This window comes from Ciona robusta, chromosome 14, assembly GCF_009617815.1.
Source record: "Ciona robusta chromosome 14, ASM961781v2".
Lineage (NCBI taxonomy): Eukaryota > Metazoa > Chordata > Ascidiacea > Phlebobranchia > Cionidae > Ciona > Ciona robusta.
Genome location: NC_143248.1, coordinates 1,352,895 through 1,377,823, shown reverse-complemented (window position 1 = coordinate 1,377,823; position 24,929 = coordinate 1,352,895). Strand labels below are relative to the sequence as shown.

Genomic DNA, 24,929 nt, shown 5'->3' with positions numbered 1-24,929 from the left:
TTCCATCTTAACCCAAAGTAATATATTCCTAAATATTTTGCATTTCTTTTTTGTAGCAGGTGAAATCTCGATTGGCAAACGAATTTGCGAAACAATAAAAATATTTGCTACGTCACCTGTCATACTCATGCTGTTGGTTGGAGCGTGTTTCCGTCATTCGGGTATGTATTAATATTAAACCATTACCTGGTTAAAGTCTGGCGAAAAATTAAAATTTGTATATAATGATCTAAAGTGATAAAGTGATCTAAACTGAAATGTGATCTAAAGATACCACTAAAGTTTCAAAAATCGAAACGGTCTATGAAAAAAACGCACGAAAATAAAAACGCTGGAGTAACAAAATGGGCCGTGCGACAATACAATGCTTGGGAACTCCTAAATTGCCACACAATTTCGACTGTTCCTAATTTATAATCCTCTAAAAAGTTCATTTTTGGAAAAAAAATTGTGAAATGTTTTTTAACACAAATGAGTTACTGCGGCGAGGCACGCCCGAGGAATCTATAGGATTTACACCAAAGTTGTCCGGTTACTTGAAACAGTGCTAATTGTCGTATTTTTCAGCTAGTTTCTGCTGGTCGTACAACTCTCAGTTATATTTCGACCAATATTACCCGGGTACCGAGGTCGGGTTGGCTATGTCTCTTACTTCTATAATTGGAGGAACTGTAGGGATTGTGACAGGAGGAATTCTGTCTGATGTACTTGCTTCGAGATACGGTATATAGCCTGTATGTATATAAGATTCTAAGTGTTTCTTTTTATATAAACTACACTGTGTTGACAGATACATGGCTTGAGTTAAGAATTAAGAGTTAACAGTTTTGTTCGTAAAAAATAGTTTGTAAGAATTTAATTCGCAGTATTATTTAATTTATTGTAGATTGGGGTAAGATGGTTTTATTCTTTTTATCGTATAAAGTAAAGAAATAATATTTACAAAATTATATAACCGCACTCTCACGAAAAAAATACGTTTAAAAATATGGAATATTATGTGCTAACGGTATCCATCTTACCCCACAGTACTATTTGACATTACGGTATAACTTATGTTTCTGCAGGCGTTCGTGCTCGATTATGGGTTCTAGTTGCGAGTCAAACTATCGCGGCTCCGCTGGCGGCCGGGACTTTGTTCTTTCCACCCCCGTATGCATTCATATGCCTTTTATGTGCTTATTTATTTGGTAAGGCGAACATTTATACCTACGGTTTAACATTTGTGAATATCTAGATATATAGTATAGGGTGGGGGAAGATAGGACATCTTTTTATTTTATTTTCTCATCCCATTTGGTAGTAAACGACTCCCAGAGACCGTTGTTAATTGTTTAAAACACGATCTGGATATTTGAATGACGATGGAACATTTTTACATCGAGTGACGGGGCAACGACGGTCGTTATAACGCACGGGTGTTATGTTTCATACGCCCGCTTACGAGTTACCATGTATGAAACTTTGTAGGCGAGTATTTTTGGCCTATTTTTTAAGGAACGTTGTTAGTAGGCTAGTACATCTGAACGCAACATTCATTCATTTTCTTTTAATATTTTCAGCCGAGATGTGGTTCGGGGTTTTGTTTACTGTACTAGTTGAATTTTTCCCGTCCAAATCTCGAGCGACCGCAATCTCCATGTTTATCTTCATCATAAACAACGTTGGTGGGAACGCTCCCCTAATTGTACCTCCAATTATCGACCAAATAGGGTTTCGCGAAGCTTTGTACATTGTGTACCCGGGATTTTACCTTGCCGGTAAGTTATAGTAAGGTGGGGTAAGATGGGACATGTTTTGATACTCTCTTATCGTCCCATTAGGTGGTAAACGATGAATATTTACAGAATTATATAACCGTAGCTATGATATTTAGGTGATAACGGTATTCCATCTTACCCCACAGACACAGTTATAAACAGCATATACATTATTCAAGTGTAATAATTATATCACCAAACGGCACACTAGTTGTATGTAATATATTTCATAACGTATTTATATTTTTCAGGTGCCGTCTTTTTTCTTATCACACAATTACTTTTGCTTCGACATAAATTCCCTCAAAGTTCTCAAACACCTTCAGACGAAAGTATAACTGATCAAGACACAGAAATATTTGACTCCAAACGTTCTAAATTATAGATTTATGCAAAAGTAATAAAATATACACTATTTAAAGTTAAACGGAATCTTGTTGTTTAAATATTTTCAAAAGTAAGCTATTTTACTGAATGAAAAAGTTGCAAAGGAGTAAAAATTAGTTGGAAAACTGTAATTTATCAATACTTAAAAGACTGCTACGCAACATAATTGCGAATTCCAAAATGGAGTTCCGTTTTTTGAACCAAATCGTCCCCGCCTACCTATAATAAACTGACATAGCGCCGCGTGTGGTCGAAACCATGACAACCAGGAACTTAGAGTCAACACTAACATCGTAGTGGAGCATAATTTGTAAAAGCAAGCGAAGCGTGAACAGTTATGTAGCGGATAGTGCGCTCTCTCTCGCTTTCTAGGTAAATAGGGTAGGTTAGCTAATATGTTGGTAGTTTAGTATAGGTATTCAAGTCGTCTATTAAGTTTTATTACCGTTTACACGTGTAAAAAAGGCAGGCAGAAGAACAGTTATTGCAATTTAAGAAAGGACATCTAAAACACTAAACACAGGTCAGTCGAATGTTCATCAAAGTAAATAGACTATAATATTCACCTGTTAAGCCAGTTGCGCTAAAATTTACGAGCTCGGCGTTCGAATGTGTTGGTTTAGATCAAAAACAGTTTGGTGCTTGCGGTAAAGCTGTCGCATTTTAGCTTTTAGTTGCCTATGGCATAATCGATAACTGAGGTTCCATTACTCGTGCGCCGCTCACGTTTTAAGTTCAGAGCGTTCTAAGACTGGAAGCCACTCAAAAGTCTTGAGTTAAATTAACGAATTTTGGCGAGTCTAATTAAATAGGAATGTCAGCGTTTGGTTTGTTTATGTTGTGTATGGTGATATTATACGCAATGCCGCAAATTACGCTTCCGGGTTTTTTACATTGTTGTTATCTGTTGTTTGCCCACCGAGAAAAGTTAAAATAGCGAATAAGTATATTGAGTGTAAATAAACTTTATAACTAACACGAGTCAGTAATAAGTTTTTCCGCACGTCGAACGTTGTGTATAATGAAACATTACTAATCGCCGGCATAGTACAAACGTATATCAATTCCACTAAGCGCCGTTGGAACGCAGTTTCCGCTCAAAATGACACAAAATCGAGAGATACAGTAGTTACAAAGCGAAGGGTTCTATTACGAACGCTCCGGCCTATTTGAAACAAACACGGGCGACCAAAAACAATAGACCCGAGATTGTTTACGTAGGATCATATTTTTCATTGTATCATTGTAATCCAGCACGCTAGGAACTCTGTGTGTTTGCTCTGGTAGAGGTTTGTTTGTAGTTACAGCTAACTGCGAAGGTATCCAAAGCCTCATATTATTTTGCCAACTCCTTACCGTTTGTTTGGCCAATGTCAAATTTTGGGAATCTGTAGGACAACGCACTACCCGAACGAGCTAACTAAAATGGCGCGTTTACCGCATGAAACAACGCTGATTTGCTCTCGGTTACCATTAACAGGTGTCCGCTCAGTTAATACAGAACCACACCTACATTAATCAATTATAAATGAACGACAGATTTTTTTCAATTATTGGCCTGGTTTTCGCGTCCACATACAATAATAATTACGAGTGCCGGCAATTGTTTTCATAACAGCACGCTTATTACCGGGCGGCGGTATGATTTCGCTGGATTATTCAGACAGCTATCAGCTGCCTGCCGTTCAGTCGTTGAATGACCAATATACGCTTTGGTGTTACACCCATCAGCCCCCGCCGTGCGCTAGATAGCCGGCTATTGTAACCGAGTTATTAATAGGATGTTCGGCAGTTTCAGTTTACTGAGCTAAAAGCTATTTGGTGTAAGCTAGCGTTGTATGTAAACGAGAGAAGCCATAGCTGCATATTACGTTTCGGCGTTTTAATATATAGTTTAGTGGGGTAAGATGGGATACAGTTAGCACCATTTCCTGGTCGTGTTTTGAACAATACTCAACGCTATTTATAGTCGCGGGCTTCGGTTATACTTTCTTGTTTTTTTTTACCGAAAAACTAATCGACTGTATTTGTTTATTTCAGATCGAGGTGTCAGTCAAATTTGATAAGTGAAACCGGGATCCAAAAGCCCTTTGACGAAACAGCCGTCCAAAAACTTTCACTTGTTCTCAGAGGCGGGGAAACCCCGCGCGACAATGACAACTTTGGCTGCTGACGTAAATCAAGACCGTCAGTCAAATTATCACCAACAAGACCATTTAGTCACCATGCATCAACCAGAAACCGCGAAGAACGTCCACGTTTATCTTAACGGCGATCGATTCTTTCCTGGTAGAAAGTTCGTTGTGAATAGGAGACACATAAGCGACTTTGATGGATTTCTAAACCAGGTTAGATTTTTAATATTGTACATTTTACACAATCATTAAAAAGCGAATGTTTTTCGTTCCCAGGCCTAAATTTTATAAACATATACCCGTAGGTTTTACTTTTGTGGTTTTAAATTGAAACTTGGATTTTTGCAACTAATAATTTTTAAAATGAATTTGAAAGTTTTATCTTTTTATTAATTTTTAGGTCACAGTCGGAATGAAGGCTCCGTTTGGAGCAGTTCGTAACATATACACACCAAACCTGGGCCACAGAGTACGAGACCTCACCCAACTACAGAATGGAATGGACCTCGTTGCAGGAGGTGTCGAAAGGTTTCGAAAAATACAGTGAGTTTTATTTTGCTTGAATTATTTTTTTTCGAAAATTTGTACGCCTGTATTGATTGCTCCTTAAAAACCTTTTACTTACAAACCAAAAACTTTTTAAATTACGCGAAATCCCTGATGCGCCAAAACCGAATGAAAACTTGATAACGTAAACGATTTAAGTACGATTTTGCATGCGCGAAGATATATAGGCATCTACACTTCGCGAAATTTGACTTCTGATGTCACTCGACGCTTGTTTTTGTTAGTTTGTCAAATTATTGACCGGCACTTTGTTAAAGTTCAAACTGTCAAGCCACACATTTGGCAACAGCAGCGCCATGTGTGAGCTCTCGACACGGCATTCGAGTGGCTTCCTATTGTTTTTATTCTGCCATGCGAATGTTTGGATTACAGTTAATGGTCCATCGAATAACTTTTGAAATTAACCCCGTCGGTGCTTATATTATGCTCTGATACTGTGTTGGAATTTTGCCCACTATACCAGCAGCATATATTCTAAAACAATGTGCATCTGATTAAATCATTTGCTAAAGCAGGCTGATGGCGCTTGTTAAATAATGCAAACTAGTTTTGCTAATTTTCGATTTTTTTGTTGCGATTTTAAACGTGCACAGTGTGTTTGGAAAATTCGTATGTTTGAGTATTCAGCACGGCTCAATTACAGCATTCAATAGACCTAAGTTTACCTGATTGCGTAACCCTGTTTAGTAAACCGAATTAGATCCGAAATTCCTCTGTGTTCCCGTGGACCGTGAGTTCAGAAGACACACACGCCCACACAAACTAATAAACCAAATCAAATGGATAATATAGTGAAGTGTAAACTCTTCACTAAAACGCCGGGTATCCAAGGTTTCAAAGGGTGTAACTGGTACGTGGCCGGTGAAAGCGACGTAACCTTAGCAACAGCACGCACGTAAATCTGGCGTAAAAATAAATACGTCAGCGAAAAGCGTCGTTGGTTACGTTACAACTATATCGGTGTTTACTTAGGATTTCATAGAATGTGACGTTCAATTAAAATTACTTTCCGGTCACCGTAAATTTTACGACATCAATCGTCAAACCTATTTTTAACCGCTTTTGAGAAAATGTACGTTCATATATATAGTGGGGTGGGGTTAGATAAGCCTTATTTTCCTTCTCTTTTTTTGACCCTTTTAGTAGTATATTCAACGAATGCTTACAGAATATTATAATAGTATCACCACGACTCAAAGTGGACGTTGTTAATTGTTCAAAACATGATTCGAAAGTATGGAATTTATAGGTAATGGTATCCTATCTTGCCTCACTACTATGCAAATATGCTACACCTGCTGTATTTTGTGATAATTCTCTTGCATTGACTATATACCACGTTGTCAATCTATCTACCACGAAACATACACGCAAAGTTACAATGTTTGTCCGATCTTATTTCATGTTTTACAAGTTTTATTGATCGTTAAACGACGTTTCGGTATCCAAACACAAGCTATTAATCGTCGTATATGAAACAGCAGCACATTAATAGTAAATGAAAATTCCTTTAGAACATAAGATTCATATATTCTAATGGTATTTCAAACAATTAACAACGGTCTATGGAAGTTGTGAGGATACGGTTTTATAATACTTTAAATGTTCTTTGTGTACTACCAAATGGGACGTAAAAATAGAATGAAAAGGTGTTCCATCCCCCCCTACTGTACAACGCTTGTGTTTTAGGTAGTACAGCACCACTACTAAAATTATGTAACAGTGATTTATATTTAGCAAATATGCACAAATGTTTTATTAACAGGCGCGTTTTACGGCTCAAATATTGTACATATAACATTGAGCCTATACACAAATAGTTAAGACAAAATTACCAGTTCGCTGACACAAAATTCAATATCATTTTGCACCACAAAGGACGGCGACTAATGCACCGGTTACCCAACATTGTATAGTCCAGTTTTTTCACATGGTTTCAATGGAATGACGCAAGATATTTCAATGCCTGATAATTCAAAAAGGATTTATTTTAAATCCCAAGCACTTAGGACTCATGGCCAATCTTTGGTTTCCAAATATCGGCGGATTTTTGTTCCTTTGGCATCTATAGTGATAAATATTTGCACGATGAAGCTCCTAACTTTATGAATCCACGACTCTAAATATTTACATACCTCGCGGCTTAGTCGTTTGTGGGATAATTTAAAAGCCACGCCTGAAAGGGTGATTTTCTCAAAGGCATGTTATAACTCGCCAACTCTTGAAAAGCATTATCTATATTGTCCTGAATATTGTAAGTGTATATTGGCTTTACAATTTCAAAACTAGACTTGAAAATCAATAGTAGGGTGGGGGGCAGGACACCTTGAGAACATAATATCCAAATATCTTGATCGCGTTTTAAACAATTAACAACAGATCACCATGGTTGTGAGGATGCGGTTTTATAATTCTTAGAATGTTTGTATGCTACCAAATGGTACGGAACAGAACGAAAAGATGTCCCATCTTCCCCAACCCCACTATAAATATTTAAACACACCTTTTTCTGTAACATTAGGGCTTCGATTTGTCATTGATTTATTTTTATTACACTCACTGGTAAACATGTTTTGGGGATACTGGCGTGTATATGTGACATTTGTGTTTCTATCGTATAACCCATTAGTTTGTATAAGCGTATACGTATATACCTTTAGTATAGGGACGCGCATTGACGACAATATAAACGTTACTGGTATTGTGTTTGGGGCATGATCTGTCATCGGTTATTGTAAAAGATGGTCACGTATATCTTCCGTGTGCCTTTGTATCGTTTTGGTAATAAGTTACAATACAAAAGAAAATATTGTGACAGCTAATACATAGGATATAGGTATGTCAACAAAGACGGTTTAAATGTTTAGTTATTTGGTAAAGCAAATCGTTTTTCAAATCGCGTATAGATTTGATTAATACACTTTGTTTAAACCGTTATATCATTTGAGTATTGGTGCTCTTGCTTAAATTCAATTATACCCGGCCTACCTCGCCATAGGACCTTACCTATGGCTATGTATATAGTACAGATTGGTATCATTTTATAAAAATGCAGTTTACGTACGATTTTATGGAATATAATGGAATTTATGCAAGAATTACTAATCCAGAAAATTTATATCACATTCGCAAAGGTATAACTCTATTTGCAAGGTGTAAACATACAGGTGTTTTTTCATTTTGGATTTAATTTAGCATTTGGTATTATACATATATCCACAGATTCTGTTTTGGTATTTTTGCTGCAAATTTAAAAGTATATTCTATTTTAGATACAAAGAGATCTACCTCAGGAAAAAACCGCCACCCAGAAGAACCATTTTTCAAGTTTGTAATCATTTATACAATATTTAAAACATAATTATCATGCGAATGTAACTTATAACTGAATTCAACCAGTTTTAATACAGCATACATATTTAACACGGTAATACAACTTTTGGGAAAATTTACAAGAGATAAACGGAATAAAGAAAGGTGAAATTCGGTATTTAGGCATGATCCATTTATTGTGTTATGAAGATAATATATAATCTCAATAATTACATAAATTTATATTAAAATATTAAAAAAAAAACTTCGGCAATTTGGATAGAACTATGTTTATAGTGTTGAGATGATGTTATAATTAATTAGTCAAGACGTCAAGTTGTATTTAAATTTTACAATAAAACTCTCGAAGGTAAACCTTTGGTTAACTACGTTGTCCGAGCGACGTTTTGTTGGTTCGTCGTCATGTTATAACTCCCCAACCCTTTACTGTCGTCTAGTGGTGATATTATTCATTCTGATGTTGTATGAATGAATAATTGTAACTTATTATCTTCGCTTGGCGAGGCAACAACGGTTGTAATGACATGGGAGTTCTGTTTCACACACTTTGTGCCTTATTTTAATTCGGGGTTCTTTAATGTTGCGTATGTGTTGTTGGTGATTTTTATGTTGGATTTAATTGAAATCAACCCGTTATTTTGATGGGCTTTGAATTCTTGTACTGTTGGGTAAGATTAGTACCGCTAGCACATAAAACCCCACATTTCATTCGAGATTGCTTATATTTCGTGAAGCTTGGTCCATGTTGCATATGGAGTTGCAATATGCCAACAGGTAAAATTAATTATCGATTACATTTCTCAATTACTTGTAGCTGTTGGCGTGTACGTCGATAAAGACGCAGCGCCGCGTCGCTGATTGGCGCAAGTCGTATAGCGTGATGCTGCCTCGAAAATTCGATAAACAATTACAGATACCGAAGGTGGTGCTGATTGCTCTCAGCAGTGTTGCGAGCGATTTTCAACCTTTTGCAGTGATGCGCAACGCTTTTACCCGCGCTTATTTCACCCCTTTTTACATTATCGTATATTTTAATCTTAAGATGGACACATTAAACAACCGCCATGAGAATTCTAATTATAGACTGTCGGGCTCTAAACGGTGAACTGTGGCATACACCACACATTAGATTTTCCACTCTATCGATTGAAGCCGAACACGACATAAAATATTTATTAATTCTAAGCACGCGTTTGCTCTCTTAGAAAATCAATTATCGCAAAAGCTTTCAATTTATTGTTAATGCCATGGATACGTGACGTCATTTTAATTCTTACGGTGATGTCATATGTGAAATGGCTATATATCATACGCCGGGTATAAGAGAATCTTCGTAAAATGTATCTCAGTAACATTCATCAAGTGTATAACACACAAGGGAATCAATGTATGTAAAGATCACTCTGCGCCTCGAAGCTTCAGGAAATAGTCCTTTTTAGTCGCCCTGTACAGTCTAGACGAAGGAGTCAGCTTTACTGCAGGTTGAGCGCAGTTTGTTTATAGCTCGACCTTTAGTGGGTGTGTCGCTGACTGCTGCTGTTACCACTCCCCTTTTACTGCAGTCGATTTTCAATTTGACTGGGTGCGCCAGTTTGCAAAGGCAACTGAATCGCATGAGATGAGACGTTGTGCCTGGATCGATGCGCCTCATTCCCTCGATGCATTACGTTGTAATTAAGTGCGTTTTTTGTGCCACGTGAGGCAGACTGTAAATTGTAAGGCGCTTGCAGCAGATGGTTGAACTGCGCGCTTTGTGAAGACGCTTTGTTTAACCGTTTTAACGTTGCAATGTACCAGTGAAGAGTTTTCTAGAAAATAACATCTTTAGTTAGGCGATTTGTTATGTGTTTCTCATAAGCGTTAGTTTAAAAGATACTAGCGTTTTACAGTTTACACGATGTTAATGATGGAGCTATGTAATTAACAGCGCTGGCAGTAAATGCAGGCAAACGAAGCACTTAACTCGTATACCCTATCAGTTTAGTCCAATAAGTAGGCAATATCGGATTAGTTTAGTTTTTAGGGATAATCTTTTTCCAGCCATGTAAATCACTGCTAATCAGTTTTGTTCATCAGCAGTCTAGGTTACCAATAATCGAAGATAGCTTGCAGTATTGATTCATAGAGTAGCGCCTATTACTGTACATTGAAGTAACTATAGTATTACTACGTTGTTTTATCTTTATTCAGTATTCGTGTTTAATGTTTTGGTAATTTTGCTCCAAACCAACTAAAACGGAGACGAAATAAAGCGGATGTCCGTATAATTCGAATTGTCTAAACAAAGAATTTATTTGAAGATTTTTTACCGTTTCTAAGGTACGTATAACTGTTGTTATAAAAGGTGGACTATTTATTCAGTCCGAAGTTGGTTTAACGAATTAGAATAATATCGGCATTTTTTTTAATTCATGAATTTTGCTTTAAATAGAGACAGTAGCCTAAACTCACCTTTACTTTTCCTTGACATTTATCTGTTTTAATTACTATGAATAATGCCAGATAATGAGATAAAATAAAATGAATAATGCCGGCAATCCAGTTTAGTTAAAACGGAAGGACGGGATTTGGCGACAAATGATAGTCTTTAAAACACGACAGAGGTTACATTTAATCGAAAACTACGACTAACAAAACACAACGGGCCATTTATGTTGAATTAAAAGTTAGTTTTCTAATGGAAAGAAAAGTGTGTATATTCAAATACAAGGGGTTCATTTCCATATAGCTCGACCTTGGTAGTGGGTTACGTAGTTTCGAGTCTTGTCTGAACTGATGGTCGCTGTTGTTTTCGCCGTTGTTTCCCGCAGACCTTTCGCAGCTGCTTATCTGATGACGTCATGCGTAGGAATATCTGGCACCCAAGTCACGTTCTGTGTTCGTTTTGTCTCGACAGATCAATTGAAATTGAATTTAAACCGATTTTCGAACCTCGTCATCGTATACTTGGCAGTGACTGGCAGAAAAACTCCGTTTCTGTCAGACAATTCAATTGTGGCGAGGCTTTGTTACATTTAACCTGTTATTGTCGTAGAATGGAATAATGATGCATTTAGTCGCTCGAAAACGCCCCACATTAGAGTCGCGAGGCTATACGGTTATAAAATTCCGTACACATGGTTTGTTTACTACCTAATGGGACGGGACAAAGGGTGCAAATATGTTCCATCTTTCTCCACCCCACTATATCGTAAAGATAATGTAACTTTATGTAGTATTTTGAGCTCAATAAAGCCATTTATTTTAGCGACTAGTAAGCTTGGTCATGCATAAGCAGTCTGAAAATACACCAGACCTGTCATATAGACTTGCTTATTGAACCGTTGTCTCAAATCTCCCATCCAGTGAGCTTCGCATATATAATGCATGATATAACCCAGGCGTCCTGGCAGCGTTAGCCATGCCACCAATATAACGTGTTGTGTGTGTTGGGTTCACGTGACGATTTCGTCATTCCCCCATGTCTTCAATGTAAAACGGGGCATTGCGACTTGGTATGCGAAATCGTAATGCATATTTAATAAAGGAATATACATGCTGGAACACGGAATCCGTGACAGGCAGTTTTTTATATCTCATGCCGTTGTATTAGGCTTTGTATTTTAGAACAAGTGCGTCCGAAATGATATGTAACATTTGATTTATAGTAGGGTAGACTAGACGGTACATGTGTTTTGGTTGTCTTTTCTTGTCCCCTTTGGTAGTAAACCAAGAATATTCACAGAATTTTCAACTGTATTACCGTTGCTTTATTGTTTAAAAGAGCGTTGTTAATTGTTTAAAAGACGATCAGGAAATATGGGATTTTCCTGCTAATAAGATGTAATCTTACTCCAAATTACAATATAACTTACACGGCGTATGGATGAACATTCCGAAATAGTCTGCGTGGTGACAAAATCAAGACGTTACAATATGAAATATGATCTTCCCAGCAACTGTAACCGAATCGTCCGATGCCGTGGAAACGGTTACATGTTTCTTAAGTTGATACAGGGTTAAATATGTCTGAACATTCTTATGCTTTGCCATGACACTGGCGGAAATCCGGTCCAATCCAGTTTAAACCGACATTTTCTGTCACGTATGGTTGTCAAGGGTAATTATATTTTTCGTCATACTTTTTTCGGATTCGATTGGTTCGAGTCCCATAGGCAGAACAGTCGCTTCTCATCGATTTGAAACGCTAAGATTACACGATTTATTCATTCTACCTCGCTAACAAGGACAGGTGATCTTGACGGTGACATAAATAGGTCTTGATTTAGTAAGGTGGGGTAAGATGGAACGTGTTTTGATTTTATTTTCTTGTCCAGTTTAGTGGTAAACTAGGAACATTTACGATTACGGGTATATATTTCTGTGAATATTCTTTGTGTACTACCAAATGGGATGATAAAAAATGGAAACGTGAACCCTCCCATGCCGAACATACTAAATGTTTTGATCGTATGAATTTATTCGGCAGCTGTGAATCACTATACAGCCTAGCACATGCGTAGCTTGTTTACGTCTCCTGTGTATCAAGCATTAGAGACGGTTGTTTGGTAACGGCTTGGCAAAAATTATGAAAATTCCCTCCTAATTTCCACTGGGACATACTGATCAATCGCCAGTTGATATCCAGCTGTGAGAACTTCCTTTGGGAGGCTTTTCAAGTTTTTCCATTTGTAACCGCGGCTGGTGTACTGGTTTTCCAACATTTGACAAAGTGGGAAATTGTTAGCTCGCAATATGGCCCGGAGTTTCTGGGTTCGAGGTTTGATTCTGTTACTACTGTGGCCCTGTGTGTTCATTGGACAAAATTCATTGTAGTAATAGTAATTTCGTCAAACCGGTGGGAATCTTCCTCTCAGTTACATATATGTTATAATTTGTAAGCGGGCATGATGAGTATGAAACAGAACACCCTTGTTATACCAACCTTCGTTGTCCCGCCACGCGTCCGAGTATAAATAAGTAACATCCATCATCACATGCCCATCGTGTGAAAGCAACACTTTTAACAAAACCATGTATTGTCGTATAGTTCACCTACCAAATTCTTCTCCCCCTACATCGATATCGACCAGTGTGGTTTATTTGGCCCGGAGTGATTTCCTAAATGACGTCACGAGTTTTAGCAGTTGTCGCGACGGAGCTTAATGAATAATTAATGCACCCGATTCCCACGGACTAATGCTTTTAGTATAGACGGATCGGGCGTCTGCAACCATGAGATTATACTTCGCGTTGTACTTTATAATTAAGTACTTCCTGTTTTTACTGTTCGAGGCTTCTTCCGCGCTGTACCTCTAATGTTATAGTGTGGAACGGTTATTCTGTTAAAGTGCGTTTAAAAGCTTCGCCTGTCATTTTATCCTGTGTGTATATTGTCTCCCAAACTTGCGGCTTTAGAACTGCCATGCGTGTTGTTATAACGAAGTAAAAGATTAAACCTACCGTCCAAATTAAAGCTCATTGAGTTGCTTTGTTTTCAATGATCAAAGAATCTCCCCAGCTGTTTCAGCTGTATGTTCATAACGGTCGGCCATCTTTGGCTAAAAGCTTGCTTTGTCCATTTTCCTAATCGGTCAAACTTTCAAGTAGCTTCGCATGCACAGCTGTGTTTTAAAACCGCCGCATTTTTCGAATATTTAATTTTAAATCAAAACAAGTAATTTTTTCCCATCGGAGGAAAAAAAATGTTTTTCATTTATTGAAAAAAAATTTAAACGATTGTTATTTAATACGAATTTTGTTTAGCATCGAGATTTCAAAGCTTAAAGACTTATAAAAACTAATTCAAGTCCATTCATTCAAATAAGAAATGGCTAGTTAAAACAAAAAAAAAACGTCTGCAATTAAAATTCTTCATAAAAATCTGCGCTAAAATTGCTCTTGTAATATTACATGTACAGCAGCTTATTATGGGCGCATTTTTTCACGTTTTCCGTTGATGAATTTCTGGGTACTTGAAGTCCACGCGCAGGCTAGTCTCTTATGCTTTGCTAAGTGTCCACTTAAAAGTGTCCTGTTTGATTATCCACATGTAACGACGCAAAGACAGAAAGTGAATCGGTTAATTACACAGAACAGCGCACGTTCTGTACGGCACAATAGACACAATATTACTGCTACGGCTCTTGAGGTAACTAACACACGATTCAGCCACCACATCATAGTGTTGTATGTGAACTGAATGGTGATCGATGGAGATTGAATAATATCAATTACACTTGACTTGTCACCAGCTGTAATGCCTTTGAAACATTTAAACATAACATTATTACATGGTAATAAAACAATTATCCGTGTTTAAATTGCGCTACATACTTAAGTCTCTTCAACTTAGTCGACGAAATAAGGAGAGACGGAGTACAGATCTTTACCGCCACCTTGCAGCGGAATATAATTTACTTTTTCACATTTTCTCAAATAATAGCGACCAAAGTGTTTCTAGTAGTGGGTCTATTTTATGTCAAATAAAATGGTAACCACATCCTACTAGAGATATCTTTAGTAGGTCGTGATGTAGCACATATTACTGGTGGGCAAGATGGGATATCGTTGGCACCTAAACCCATATTTCCTTATTGTGTTTTTGACATTTACAACTCTTTTTTAGAGCTACGGGACTACGGTTACATTTCCTTGTTTTACTACCAAATGGGACAAATAAATATAATTAAAAAAACATGTCCTATTTTAGAAATATCACCAGCGCTGTTTACTTACTTGTGTGAGAAATCAAATACAGTACTCCTAATTTAAGTAATTAACGACTCCCAAAGCGTGCTAGGTTACTTCAAGTTCCCTAATCGCGTTAAAGTACTTCGTATCCCAAATCTTGGAAATACATCCCTTTGTTACGTCACAAGGCATGCTGGTTCCGTTATTTCAAGTGCCGCAACCGGTGATCGATATACAAAACAACATACACAACAAACAGCCACAATTTTGTCCCGTAGTTACTCGTAGTACACTTGTCTGGTACTTAGTGTCCGTTTTGTAATCTCGCTCTTGAAACAATAGATAGATGACGTGATTGTAGGGGAATCTTCACAACGATTGAACCGAATTTGGTATCTAATTTTTGTGGAAGTATTTTAAATGCATGGCCTTTTTAATTTGAAATGAAAAAGTGGTACATGTTAAGGTTTAATTAAACCATAAGACGTACAACCTGTTAAAATCAAACTTTGTAAAAATAAGGTTTATTTTTTGGGACGCTTGTTTTTTTTGTAAAATTACATAGCTATACCAGGATTTCTAATATATCATGGAAACGGTCAAACTTGTTAACGAATTCTTAAACTTGAAATTTTCTTTAACCGCGTAAATAGCGCTAAAATCACTGCGTATGTTTCCTATACATCGGTCCGTGTGAATTCCAGGCTTTGTATTTTTTCCACGAATCCCTTGCGGTTTGTCGCTGTTATGTCTAGCGCTTATCAGTCATTTTGGAATGATTAATTCAAAGCCTGTACTTCGAAACGGTCGTGGATAGGTGTCTAGACAGCGAGTTCTGAAATCGGCCTTGAAGTCAATTGTGCAAGGCAGTATGTCGTCGTGTAGATATAAATCTTGGCAGCCAGAAAGCCATATTCTGTTAAGGCGTCGTGTTCTAATTCAGAGATTACAGATATACTCTCATAAGGTACGCTTTTCCTAATCACAAATGTCTCAGAATTCGTTAAATAATCAGTTTAATATAAATTAATCAACACTTTGTTACGCTTTTGCAAAAAATGGGGCAGTTTTGATTTACGTTGGAGAAAAAACACTTAATTACTTTTGTGTTATCTATAACTTAGAATTCTAGGATGATATTTCAGGATATATGTATATTGTAGAACAATTCGTAAAATTGCCGTTAACGATGACATACAACTATTATGATACTGTTTTGTCTGTTCCATTGTAAAAATAAGATACGACGCTAGCTGTACCAAGCCATCGATCATCACGTTAATAAAGTTTTCTGTTTTCTTTACAGTTACCACATCACAACAGAATGAACGTGTCCGCGAGATGGCGCAAGTACGTCAAAGAACCATGCCAAATTTAGTGAGTCGATTTTCACCGAATAATTTCAAATTACACTACATTCCTAAATTATAACACGCGCAAACTTAAATAAGTGATAACGGTAGCCTTTTCTCGCGCATGTGAGGTTAAAACTAGTTACATTGATGAATATGCACTAATGACTTGATCTATTGGATTATTATTTGAACAGAACAAGTTACATTAGGTCATATACAATTGCATTAAATCTATTTTGTTTTCATTTAAATATTTGTGCAGTGTTTATGGAAACGGGGACATAAACGCTCCTGCTATTCGTCTCCTCCTGATTCCACGAGCGATGAAATCCTGGGACCTTGTACTCAGTGAGATCACAGAAAAGATTTGTCTTCGAACCGGTAAAGCAGTGCGGAAGTGAGTACACGATGGCTGGATTGTTCGCGCTATTCTTTGCTGCAAAGAACTGCAGTGTAAAATCGATAACATTGAAATATAGTAGGGTGGGGGCAGACGGGACACCTTTATCACATAATATCCAAATATCCTGATCACGTTTTAAACAATTAACAACGATCTGTGGTGGTCTTGAGGATACGGTTTAAGAATTTTCTGAATGTTCTTTGTTTACTAACAAGTGGGACGAGAGAATAGAAAGAAAATGTGTCCTATCTTCCCCCACCCTACCATACTTTTGTCATGTTTGTGTTTATGCTATATTATTGAAGTTTCGAAGCTGTATGGACACAGGGCGATCGAAATCGAAAGGTCTGTCGGGACCGCTACATAAATAATTCAAACCTGAATAAACAATTCCAGGATGTGGCCTTTAACCGACCAACCGCAACCAGATTTCAACACAAATAACTAATTTTGTTTGAACTCTACTTTAAATAACTCTAAACAAAATAACTCTAAAACAAAAAACAAACAAATTGTGTGCAATTCTAAAACATAACTAAATTTGCGTCCCTGTTTTATACTCAATGCCCTCACCTAATTTGAGTAGTTATTTTATAGTTAACGGCCTTGTTAGCGACAATTTACCTTTCTAATTAGTGATTTCTTCACAGGCTTTACGATATGGATTACCATTTACTTGGCGATCCCTCTGAGCTTGAAAACGGCAAGTATTACATCGCAGTCGGTACTGAACGGATAAAGAAGATTGCTTACGGTGACATCAACTCTATGCAGAAAACACATTCTCCTCGAAGAGGGTAACTAGAATGTTAATTGCTTGAATAAATGAATAGATGTTTACTTTCGGGTGGCGGAGAACTAACTGTAGCTAGAACACGGATGTTCTGTTTCTTACACCTTGTGCTCGCTTACAAGTTGCAATGTATGTAACTTTGTCAACGGCAGTCGTTATAACACGAGCGTTCTGATTCATACACCTTGTGTCCGCTTACGAGTTTATCTATAGCATAGTTGTTTTATATCTTGATCTTGTTATCAATACAATTCACTTCTACAGAAACCCTCTCCCGCCGATCAAGCGACGTCCAAGGCCGCCGCAAAAAGAAGGAGACGATCAAACGTACACGAAAATGGTACGTCCGTCGACTTTGTTTATAACTTTTGCTTGAACTACTTTGTTTCCTATTTCATTTGTGTTTTTCCTCCTTTAAAATAGCGCAAAGTTAAAAGTTTTAAAGTTGCTCACGTAATTAAAAACAATGACAAACAAGGATACATACTTGTTACATACATACATATTTCGTAACCCGTAAGCCGGCACAAGGTGTGTGAAACAGAACATCTGTATTATAACGACTATCGTTTTACCACCACGCGCGGTAAATACGTTACATTCATTCATAATATTATACAATAAGGTAGGCTACAATAATAAAAATTGCAATTAAATACTTAGCTTTATATCATATTATTTAAACCCAACGTACAGTACGCCCAAAGGAAGCAACATAAAGAAGAAGAAGAGACAACTGTAATGGGTGCAAGTGCTTTGACGGGATACAGACCACTCAAAACGAAAAAGTACAAGCCCAAACCACCTGGTAAAATAATATTATAATATAAAAGTCAAGAAGTTTATACCAATCAGTTGAAACTAACATTGCTATTTTAATATTACATGTTTAACTGTTTCCCCTTTCAATTTTATTGAGGATAAAGCACAGTTATTATTGTATGGGTGTTGTCCATTTTTCCTACATTAATTTTAACCTGGAAATGATTAAACACCTTTGGCTTATTGTTTGTCTGCTAGGTAGTGACTTTTTTTTGAACTGAATGTAATATATATGTTAATAATTGTAAGGGTGTTTGACAACTTTATTTTTTTTGCTATAGCTTCGCTATTGTAATTAAGAAACAAACAAAATTATTATTGTATTATCAATTTAAAAATATTTTAAGTTATAAAACATTTTTTTTACAATCTTCATTTACACTCCTCACCAGGTGCCCATCCAACACATGAAGGAGAATCCGTATTCCACGCTAAACCTGTTAAGGTGAAAAGATCAGGGAAGATGAACAACATCCCACATCCTCCATCAGCGGAGAGCGATGGTGTCTTCCATGCAAATGGGGAAACCATCCGTGCCGAGGAAGTCCAGGAGGACGAGGACACCAAAGTTGATCTTCCAATTGACCAGGTAGAAATAAACAATCACCCATAAACAGTAGCATATTTAGAAAGAAAAATGAGTTGGTGTTTTGAAATGGTCTGGAAGGAAGAAAATAGAGTGAATACCCCTCTTCCAAATAGGACAAAACTGTTCAAAATAATCTGTGTTTGGGACAAAGGCATTTTCAGTCACACTCTCACTAATGCCAATAATTTTCAGTTGCAATGTTTACACTTTTAACTTCCAAAGTTCTAGTTGTTTAGAAGCACACGGTTTTGTCAGTTTACTGTACCTGGCATACTGTAGAAGCACTACAATGCTATGTTGTTGTTTTTTACATTTACTCCACATTAGATTAAAACTGAATTGTTCTAAGGTTCCTGGAACAATGGCATATTTAGTTTCACTTTTACTAATATTAGCTTTAACACCTACAGTTGCAATATAACAGTGATAATAAACTTTCAAATGAAATAGTTTTATTGGCCTTGCATTTTGTATTTTCACAAGGTCATTCTATGTTACATCCTCCCTACATTACATTTAAACTTTTTCTAAGGTTCCTGCTGATGCGGTTGATGAAGAAGCCATTGATGATCAAGCTGTGGTCAACACCAACGGACATGATGAAGATGTCAATGTTAATGTTGCTGCATCCAATGCTGATGAACATCGGGAGTCGGAACCAGTGATTGAAAACAATGAAGTCAATGAAAATGACGAAGCAGGAGCAGAGGAAGAAGGTATGGAGACAATTTTATGATTTTTGGATACATAAGAAAATAAATAAGCATGTTTTATCTTTCCTAACTAATCAAACTATACCTTTGCATATCATTCTTCTGCATTTAATAAATATAATTTCCAATTTCTCAGTAATGGAAACATATCCTCCTTTATTCTTATCTAACAGAAAAGTTGCATGCCATGACCCCTTTACCCCTACTAACACAGATTACACTGCTCCTGTCCCCGCTGCCGCCCCTCCCGTTACTAACACCCAACCAGAAGAGGAGTTAGTGGAAGAGGAGGTAGAGGAAGACCAAGAGGATGAAGTTGTACAGGAACCTCTTCCAGTTGTTGCACCCGTGCCAACAGAACTTCCAACAGAAGAGCAAAATGGAGTTAAAGTGGCTGAGGTGAGTTATGCAAAGTAGAATCCTTGTTGTTATGTGACTTTGTCGCATGCAAGTGTTCAAACAAACGTTGTGTATGTGTTATTGTCACAACACAACTATATACTACACTTGGTTTAGAATTGTTTGTGCTTGTTATGTTTCTAAAGGTGTTGTATTTTCCATTGTGTTTTTGTTGCAACTTTAGTGTTCGGTTTTAGGTAATGAAAGACCACAAGCGTCAGGTTAAAGTAAGAAACAGACAGAAGAGAAATATTAAAAAACAGAAAAGCTGTGATCAGAGAGAACAAGACACCAATAGTAAAAAGTCTTGGGTTTATTTTTAGAATTCGTGTTTTGCTTATGTTCAACATATAGAGAGAAAGAGCTTGTTTTTAATAGTCTTCAATAAATGTAGCCCCACTGAAGTGTTGCAATAAATGGTCCTGTTATTTTTTTGCTAGTTCTGATAAACTGTGTATCATACTCATTCTGAATGAAAGATTTTGAGCACAATGGTTTAATTGTTTTCAACATTTTCAAGTAGCAATCTGAACAAGTATTTATTAAATAGCAGAAAAGAAAGTTTTCAGATAAAACCCGCAATCTTCTGTTAGTTAAACTAGACATTATACCCATACAGAATGATCGAATGGCAGATACCGATTGCAGCTTAGGTGAATTTGTATAAACTTGTTTGTTGAATTAGTGATATAACATGTTACTATGTATAGACAACCTGATTCAACACTAACTTAATACACTTTTAAACTTTGACGAAATCAAACATCCCAAAATTTGATCTTGTTTTGTGTGAACCCGAAATTTGCATCTGTAGATTTGTGATTAAACGGTGAACTAAACTTTAAAAAAAATGAGTTAATGATAGAAGTAATACAAATTTATAAATTAATTAGCATCTTATGTAACAGCGGTTTAAATCAATCAAAATCTTGCGTGGTAATTTTGGTGTAAATCAGTAGCAAAGACAAGCTTTGGGTTAATGCTTGAATCCAGGCTTTGTTGACTTTTTCATAGAACGGAGTGGAGAGGGAATTGAAGCCGAATTCTCTCCAGCAGCCGACAGCGTGAAGAACTAAGATACCATCAAGCCTACCATAGATATTAACATTAAAAGCAATTAGAATGAAGCAAAGATAACCCTTTAACTAGCATGGTCGCAATAACCTTTAAACAAATAATCCCAGATAATCAAATAATACATATCTCAATTGAGCATCAATTTTACTGGAAATAGTTAAACAGATTTTAAATAGAAATGGTAGAGTGTATGCTGTGAGAATGATGCTCAGAGAATATGTGAAACTTCCACTGGATGTCAGAATTATTACCAATTCTTGCATTCCGGGCAGTTCACGCATCTACAATGCTTGTAGTGTCCTTGTATTCTATTGCATGCTGTCTTACATCTTTTAAATTACCCTCTCCTAAAGTCTTGCTGATCGGAAGCAATTAATATAACTTTATGCCTGTGATACTCTATAACCATGTCGCACTTTCTATTTTTATTTGAAAATTATTTTCATACTCCTTTTACCTCTTCAAAACATCTAAATGTACATATAGCAAAACAAATACAGAACTCTGTAATATGCATCTCAGTAATCTTCTTTGCTTTAAATGCTTGATAGTATGTCAACATATGTTGCACAAAACAAGGTAATTTTGTTATCTTCCTGTTGCATTAATTTCTGTGATTTCTGTCTGCATAATCATATGCAATACTTAATTGAAGAAATGTTTTTACAGCAACATGAAGATGAAATTTTGGAGAATGAAGTCTTGGCAAATAATCAAGAAGATGATCAGGTTGTGGGTGAGGATCTTGTAGAAGTAGACGCAGTTGTTACCACAGATGGTGGTGATGATCAAGTGTCTGATGAGGTTGAAGCTGATCTGTTGACACCTTTGGATGATGTTGAAAAGAACACTGAACCACAAGATGAACAAGTTGATTCTAATGACTTGGTTGAAGCTGAAAATCTAAACCAAGAAGAGTTAGAAGAACCAAAGGACCATTTAGAAAATGAAGTTACAGAAGATCAAAAAGTTGAAGAGGATAAATCAGCGAAAATAGAAGATCAACCATCTGAAGAAGTTCAAAACCATGAAGAAGCCGAGAATGATCAAGATAAACCTGAAGATGATCAAGAAGTGGTGATACCAAATGAAATTGTTGCAGTGCCAGTTGTTGTATCAAATGATGAAGACGAAGCAGTTGTGGAGGTACCAAGCACCCCAGAAGTACCTGCCCCTGTTTCAGAAACTCTTCCTGATACCACAACTTCTGAAGCATTACCTGATGTGACAACAACTTCAGAAGCTGCTCAAGATCTAGGTGAAGATCCAGCTGTGGAAGACCCGACCAGTGCAGTTGCTGAAGAACCTGAGAAACATAACGAGGTAACTTCTGATGTTAATGAAGAAAATCTAGCCAATAACGAAGCTTCGATTTCTGAGGATCTTGCTGAGGATGAACATGTTGAACAAGAACCAGTAAATGCAGTTGAAGATTTAGAAAAAGATGATGATCAAGTGTTATCTGAAGAAATCAGACCTGTAACTCCTTCTTCCCCAATCCCAACCACAGAGGAGGATGCTCTTATTAGTTTTGATGATACTCCAAAAGAAACTACTGAAGATCTCAAAGAACAACCTGATATACAAAGGTCTTCTGCAGATGGTGAAGCGATCATTCCAACTGAAAACTCTGAGAATGTGGTTACAGAAGACGCGGTTCCCCTTGACAACAATGGCAATGTTGATGAATCACTCAAATTGGTGTCTCCCGAAAATACAGCGAGGTTCGTTAATACAAGGTATTGTATGTAGTGTAAGTTACCCGTTGCCAGAATATTTTCACGAAGTAAACACATCGCCTATTATAATATAAAGAGCTTTTTATGCGACGGGAATTGTCCCAAATTTTTACTAATAATAAGGTTTTATTTTGTGTCTATAGTCTAATCAGTTTCTTATTTTCCAGACCAGCATCAGACGCACTTACGGCGAACGATGATCCAGCAGTCGCTAGTTCTGTTGAAATAAAATCAAGCCTGCCGAACGGATCGGCTGGTGTAGAAGTCCCCCCATAAAAAGAAAATTAAGGTTCATCTTAGTTCCATGTTTAAGAAACCTTTCCAAATTTTCGGTATCAAAAACACTTCACAAAGATACTGAAGACGGTCGTCTCATATTTCCGCAGTGTTACACTTGTTTTTGTACTGTGGTGACTTTCCTTTTTGCAGTTATAGCAGTTAATTTTCTTTTTAGTTTTACACATTAATTTATGAGCTGTATTATTCGAACCAACTGGTGATTTTTGTTGCTGTCATCGGCTTATAGTTTTCTTCCACTTATATTTTCCTAACTGTAACAAGACTATGCGTATGTACATCTTCCTATACCTAAAACGCGCACATTTTCTGTAAAGAAACTCCTTACAAAGCAAGTAACGCCGCACAAATTTGTTAATTTAATAGTACCATGTTGGTTGTGCAGCTCATTAAGTATTTAGCCCAAACCGTCCGATGTCAGAGAAGTGTTTTGCCCATGTACTTGAATGTATATTAGCACTGTAAAAGTAAGGCTCTGTGTGCTTAGCGTACATCTGTCGTGAACAAGTGTATTCTGACGCCCAGTAAATTGACTATACTGTGTCCATGAAGGTAAGCGCTATAGGTTTACGTCTCTGGAAAGAGCCATAAAGTCCACTCATTATACTACATACTTATTAGTATTATGTCGTTGTAGTCCACCCGTGTTGTGTTTATTGTTTTTGTACACTTGCGCACATGTAGTCCGCTCTGTTTTGGTCACACTACGAGCATCGACTTATTAAATATTTAAAAAGCAAACTTTGTTTTCAAATAACAAGACATGTTTAGCACTACGGAGAATTGTATTGTTTTTTTATGACCTTTAGAGAGTCCGTCGCACTGATTGGGTGCACCCACTTTGTTTAATATCGTTCTATATGAAGTAGGGCGTATACATGGCAATATGCCTTTAACGGCAATTGCTACAACCCAGTGGTGACTAATGGTCTATAAGATGTCAGCCATACAATAGTAAAAATGTATAAATAACATACGTGGTAACTCGTAAGCATTAGGTTCAAGCCTGTATAAAATATAACACACGTTATAACGACTGTTGTTTTCGAGAATAAAAGAAGCTCTATTCGTTATATTTATTGTGTTCCAGCCTAAATTCATACCTAAATACGAATAACACCAGTGATAAGATGGATACCCTCATCCAATAACAACCCATGTTTTATATTTGAATGTAATGAATTACTTTACCATCGCGTGGTGGGAAAACGACAGTCGTTATAGCACGAGTGTTCATACACCTCGTGCCAGCTTACGAGCTACCATATATGTTGTGGGCGAATAAAGGTTTTATAAATATAACAACGCCATTTTAAAGTCGGTTACATAATTCTGTAACTAGTTCAAATTGAACGGTAAACGTAAATAAAAACCTTGACCGTCTTACCCAATTATATAAAAACACTTTGAACGCTTTTTAGGATGGAAGGGTATGGCCATGCCTAGATAATTCTGTGGACCATCTCAACCCAACCTATTACAGAACGGTCGTAATAATGAAAATGGATACCATTTTTAGGCATATAGACTGATTCCTCTACTTTCTAGAAACGTAAGCAGTATACACAGAAAAAATGAAGTGTGATTCTGTGCAATTAAACCGTTCTAAATTCATAGCCGACTGAATTTCTAATTAAGTGAATGTCTGACCTAGATTTATTGTTAAGTTTAGCACCAAATCTGAGCCAGCGATAAGCAGTCTAATTAAATTGGCTGCTGGCGATAAAATAGGTCATCCTGAAAAATCGTTTGCGCCTTTATTTAAAATATAGTAGAGTGGGGAAAGACGGGACATCTTATCGTTCTATTTTCTCGTCCCATTTCGTAGTAAACAAAGAACATTCAAAAAATATAAAACCATAACTTCAAAACTTCAATAGACCGTTGT

The 24,929-nt window shown here is 36.8% G+C and overlaps 2 protein-coding genes and 1 long non-coding RNA gene across 6 annotated transcripts; 2 read left to right on the top strand and 1 right to left on the bottom strand.

Moving 5' to 3' along the window:
* Nucleotides 1-65: 65 nt before the first annotated feature.
* On the top strand, nt 66-2,187 carry LOC149724780 (uncharacterized). The gene is made up of 5 exons (XM_089892124.1): nt 66-161; nt 572-723; nt 1,068-1,190; nt 1,563-1,760; nt 2,012-2,187. The coding sequence occupies exons 2-5, from the start codon at nt 642-644 to the stop codon at nt 2,143-2,145; spliced, it is 537 nt and encodes a 178-aa protein (XP_089748250.1). The 5' UTR covers nt 66-161; nt 572-641; the 3' UTR covers nt 2,146-2,187.
* A 308-nt stretch (nt 2,188-2,495) lies between these two features.
* LOC149724778 (uncharacterized) lies at nt 2,496-23,782 on the top strand. 4 transcript variants are annotated; one of them, XM_089892033.1, is made up of 14 exons: nt 2,496-2,670; nt 4,188-4,495; nt 4,683-4,825; nt 8,122-8,176; nt 16,161-16,231; nt 16,472-16,606; nt 17,263-17,409; nt 17,670-17,745; nt 18,102-18,213; nt 18,620-18,816; nt 19,349-19,532; nt 19,744-19,928; nt 21,675-22,729; nt 22,912-23,782. In XM_089892033.1, the coding sequence occupies exons 2-14, from the start codon at nt 4,301-4,303 to the stop codon at nt 23,018-23,020; spliced, it is 2,664 nt and encodes an 887-aa protein (XP_089748159.1). In that variant the 5' UTR covers nt 2,496-2,670; nt 4,188-4,300; the 3' UTR covers nt 23,021-23,782. The 4 variants fall into 4 exon arrangements, with proteins under 4 accessions (XP_089748159.1, XP_089748158.1, XP_089748161.1 ...); XM_089892032.1 differs by having other exon boundaries at nt 21,675-22,744; XM_089892035.1 differs by lacking the exons at nt 2,496-2,670; nt 4,188-4,495; nt 4,683-4,825; nt 8,122-8,176 and adding an exon at nt 10,332-10,501 and having other exon boundaries at nt 21,675-22,744.
* Nucleotides 15,854-17,377, bottom strand: LOC149724779 (uncharacterized). The gene is made up of 2 exons (XR_016386471.1): nt 17,237-17,377; nt 15,854-16,645 (listed from the first exon to the last, which is right to left on the bottom strand). It is a non-coding gene; the product is annotated as an uncharacterized LOC149724779 (long non-coding RNA).
* Nucleotides 23,783-24,929: the final 1,147 nt, after the last annotated feature.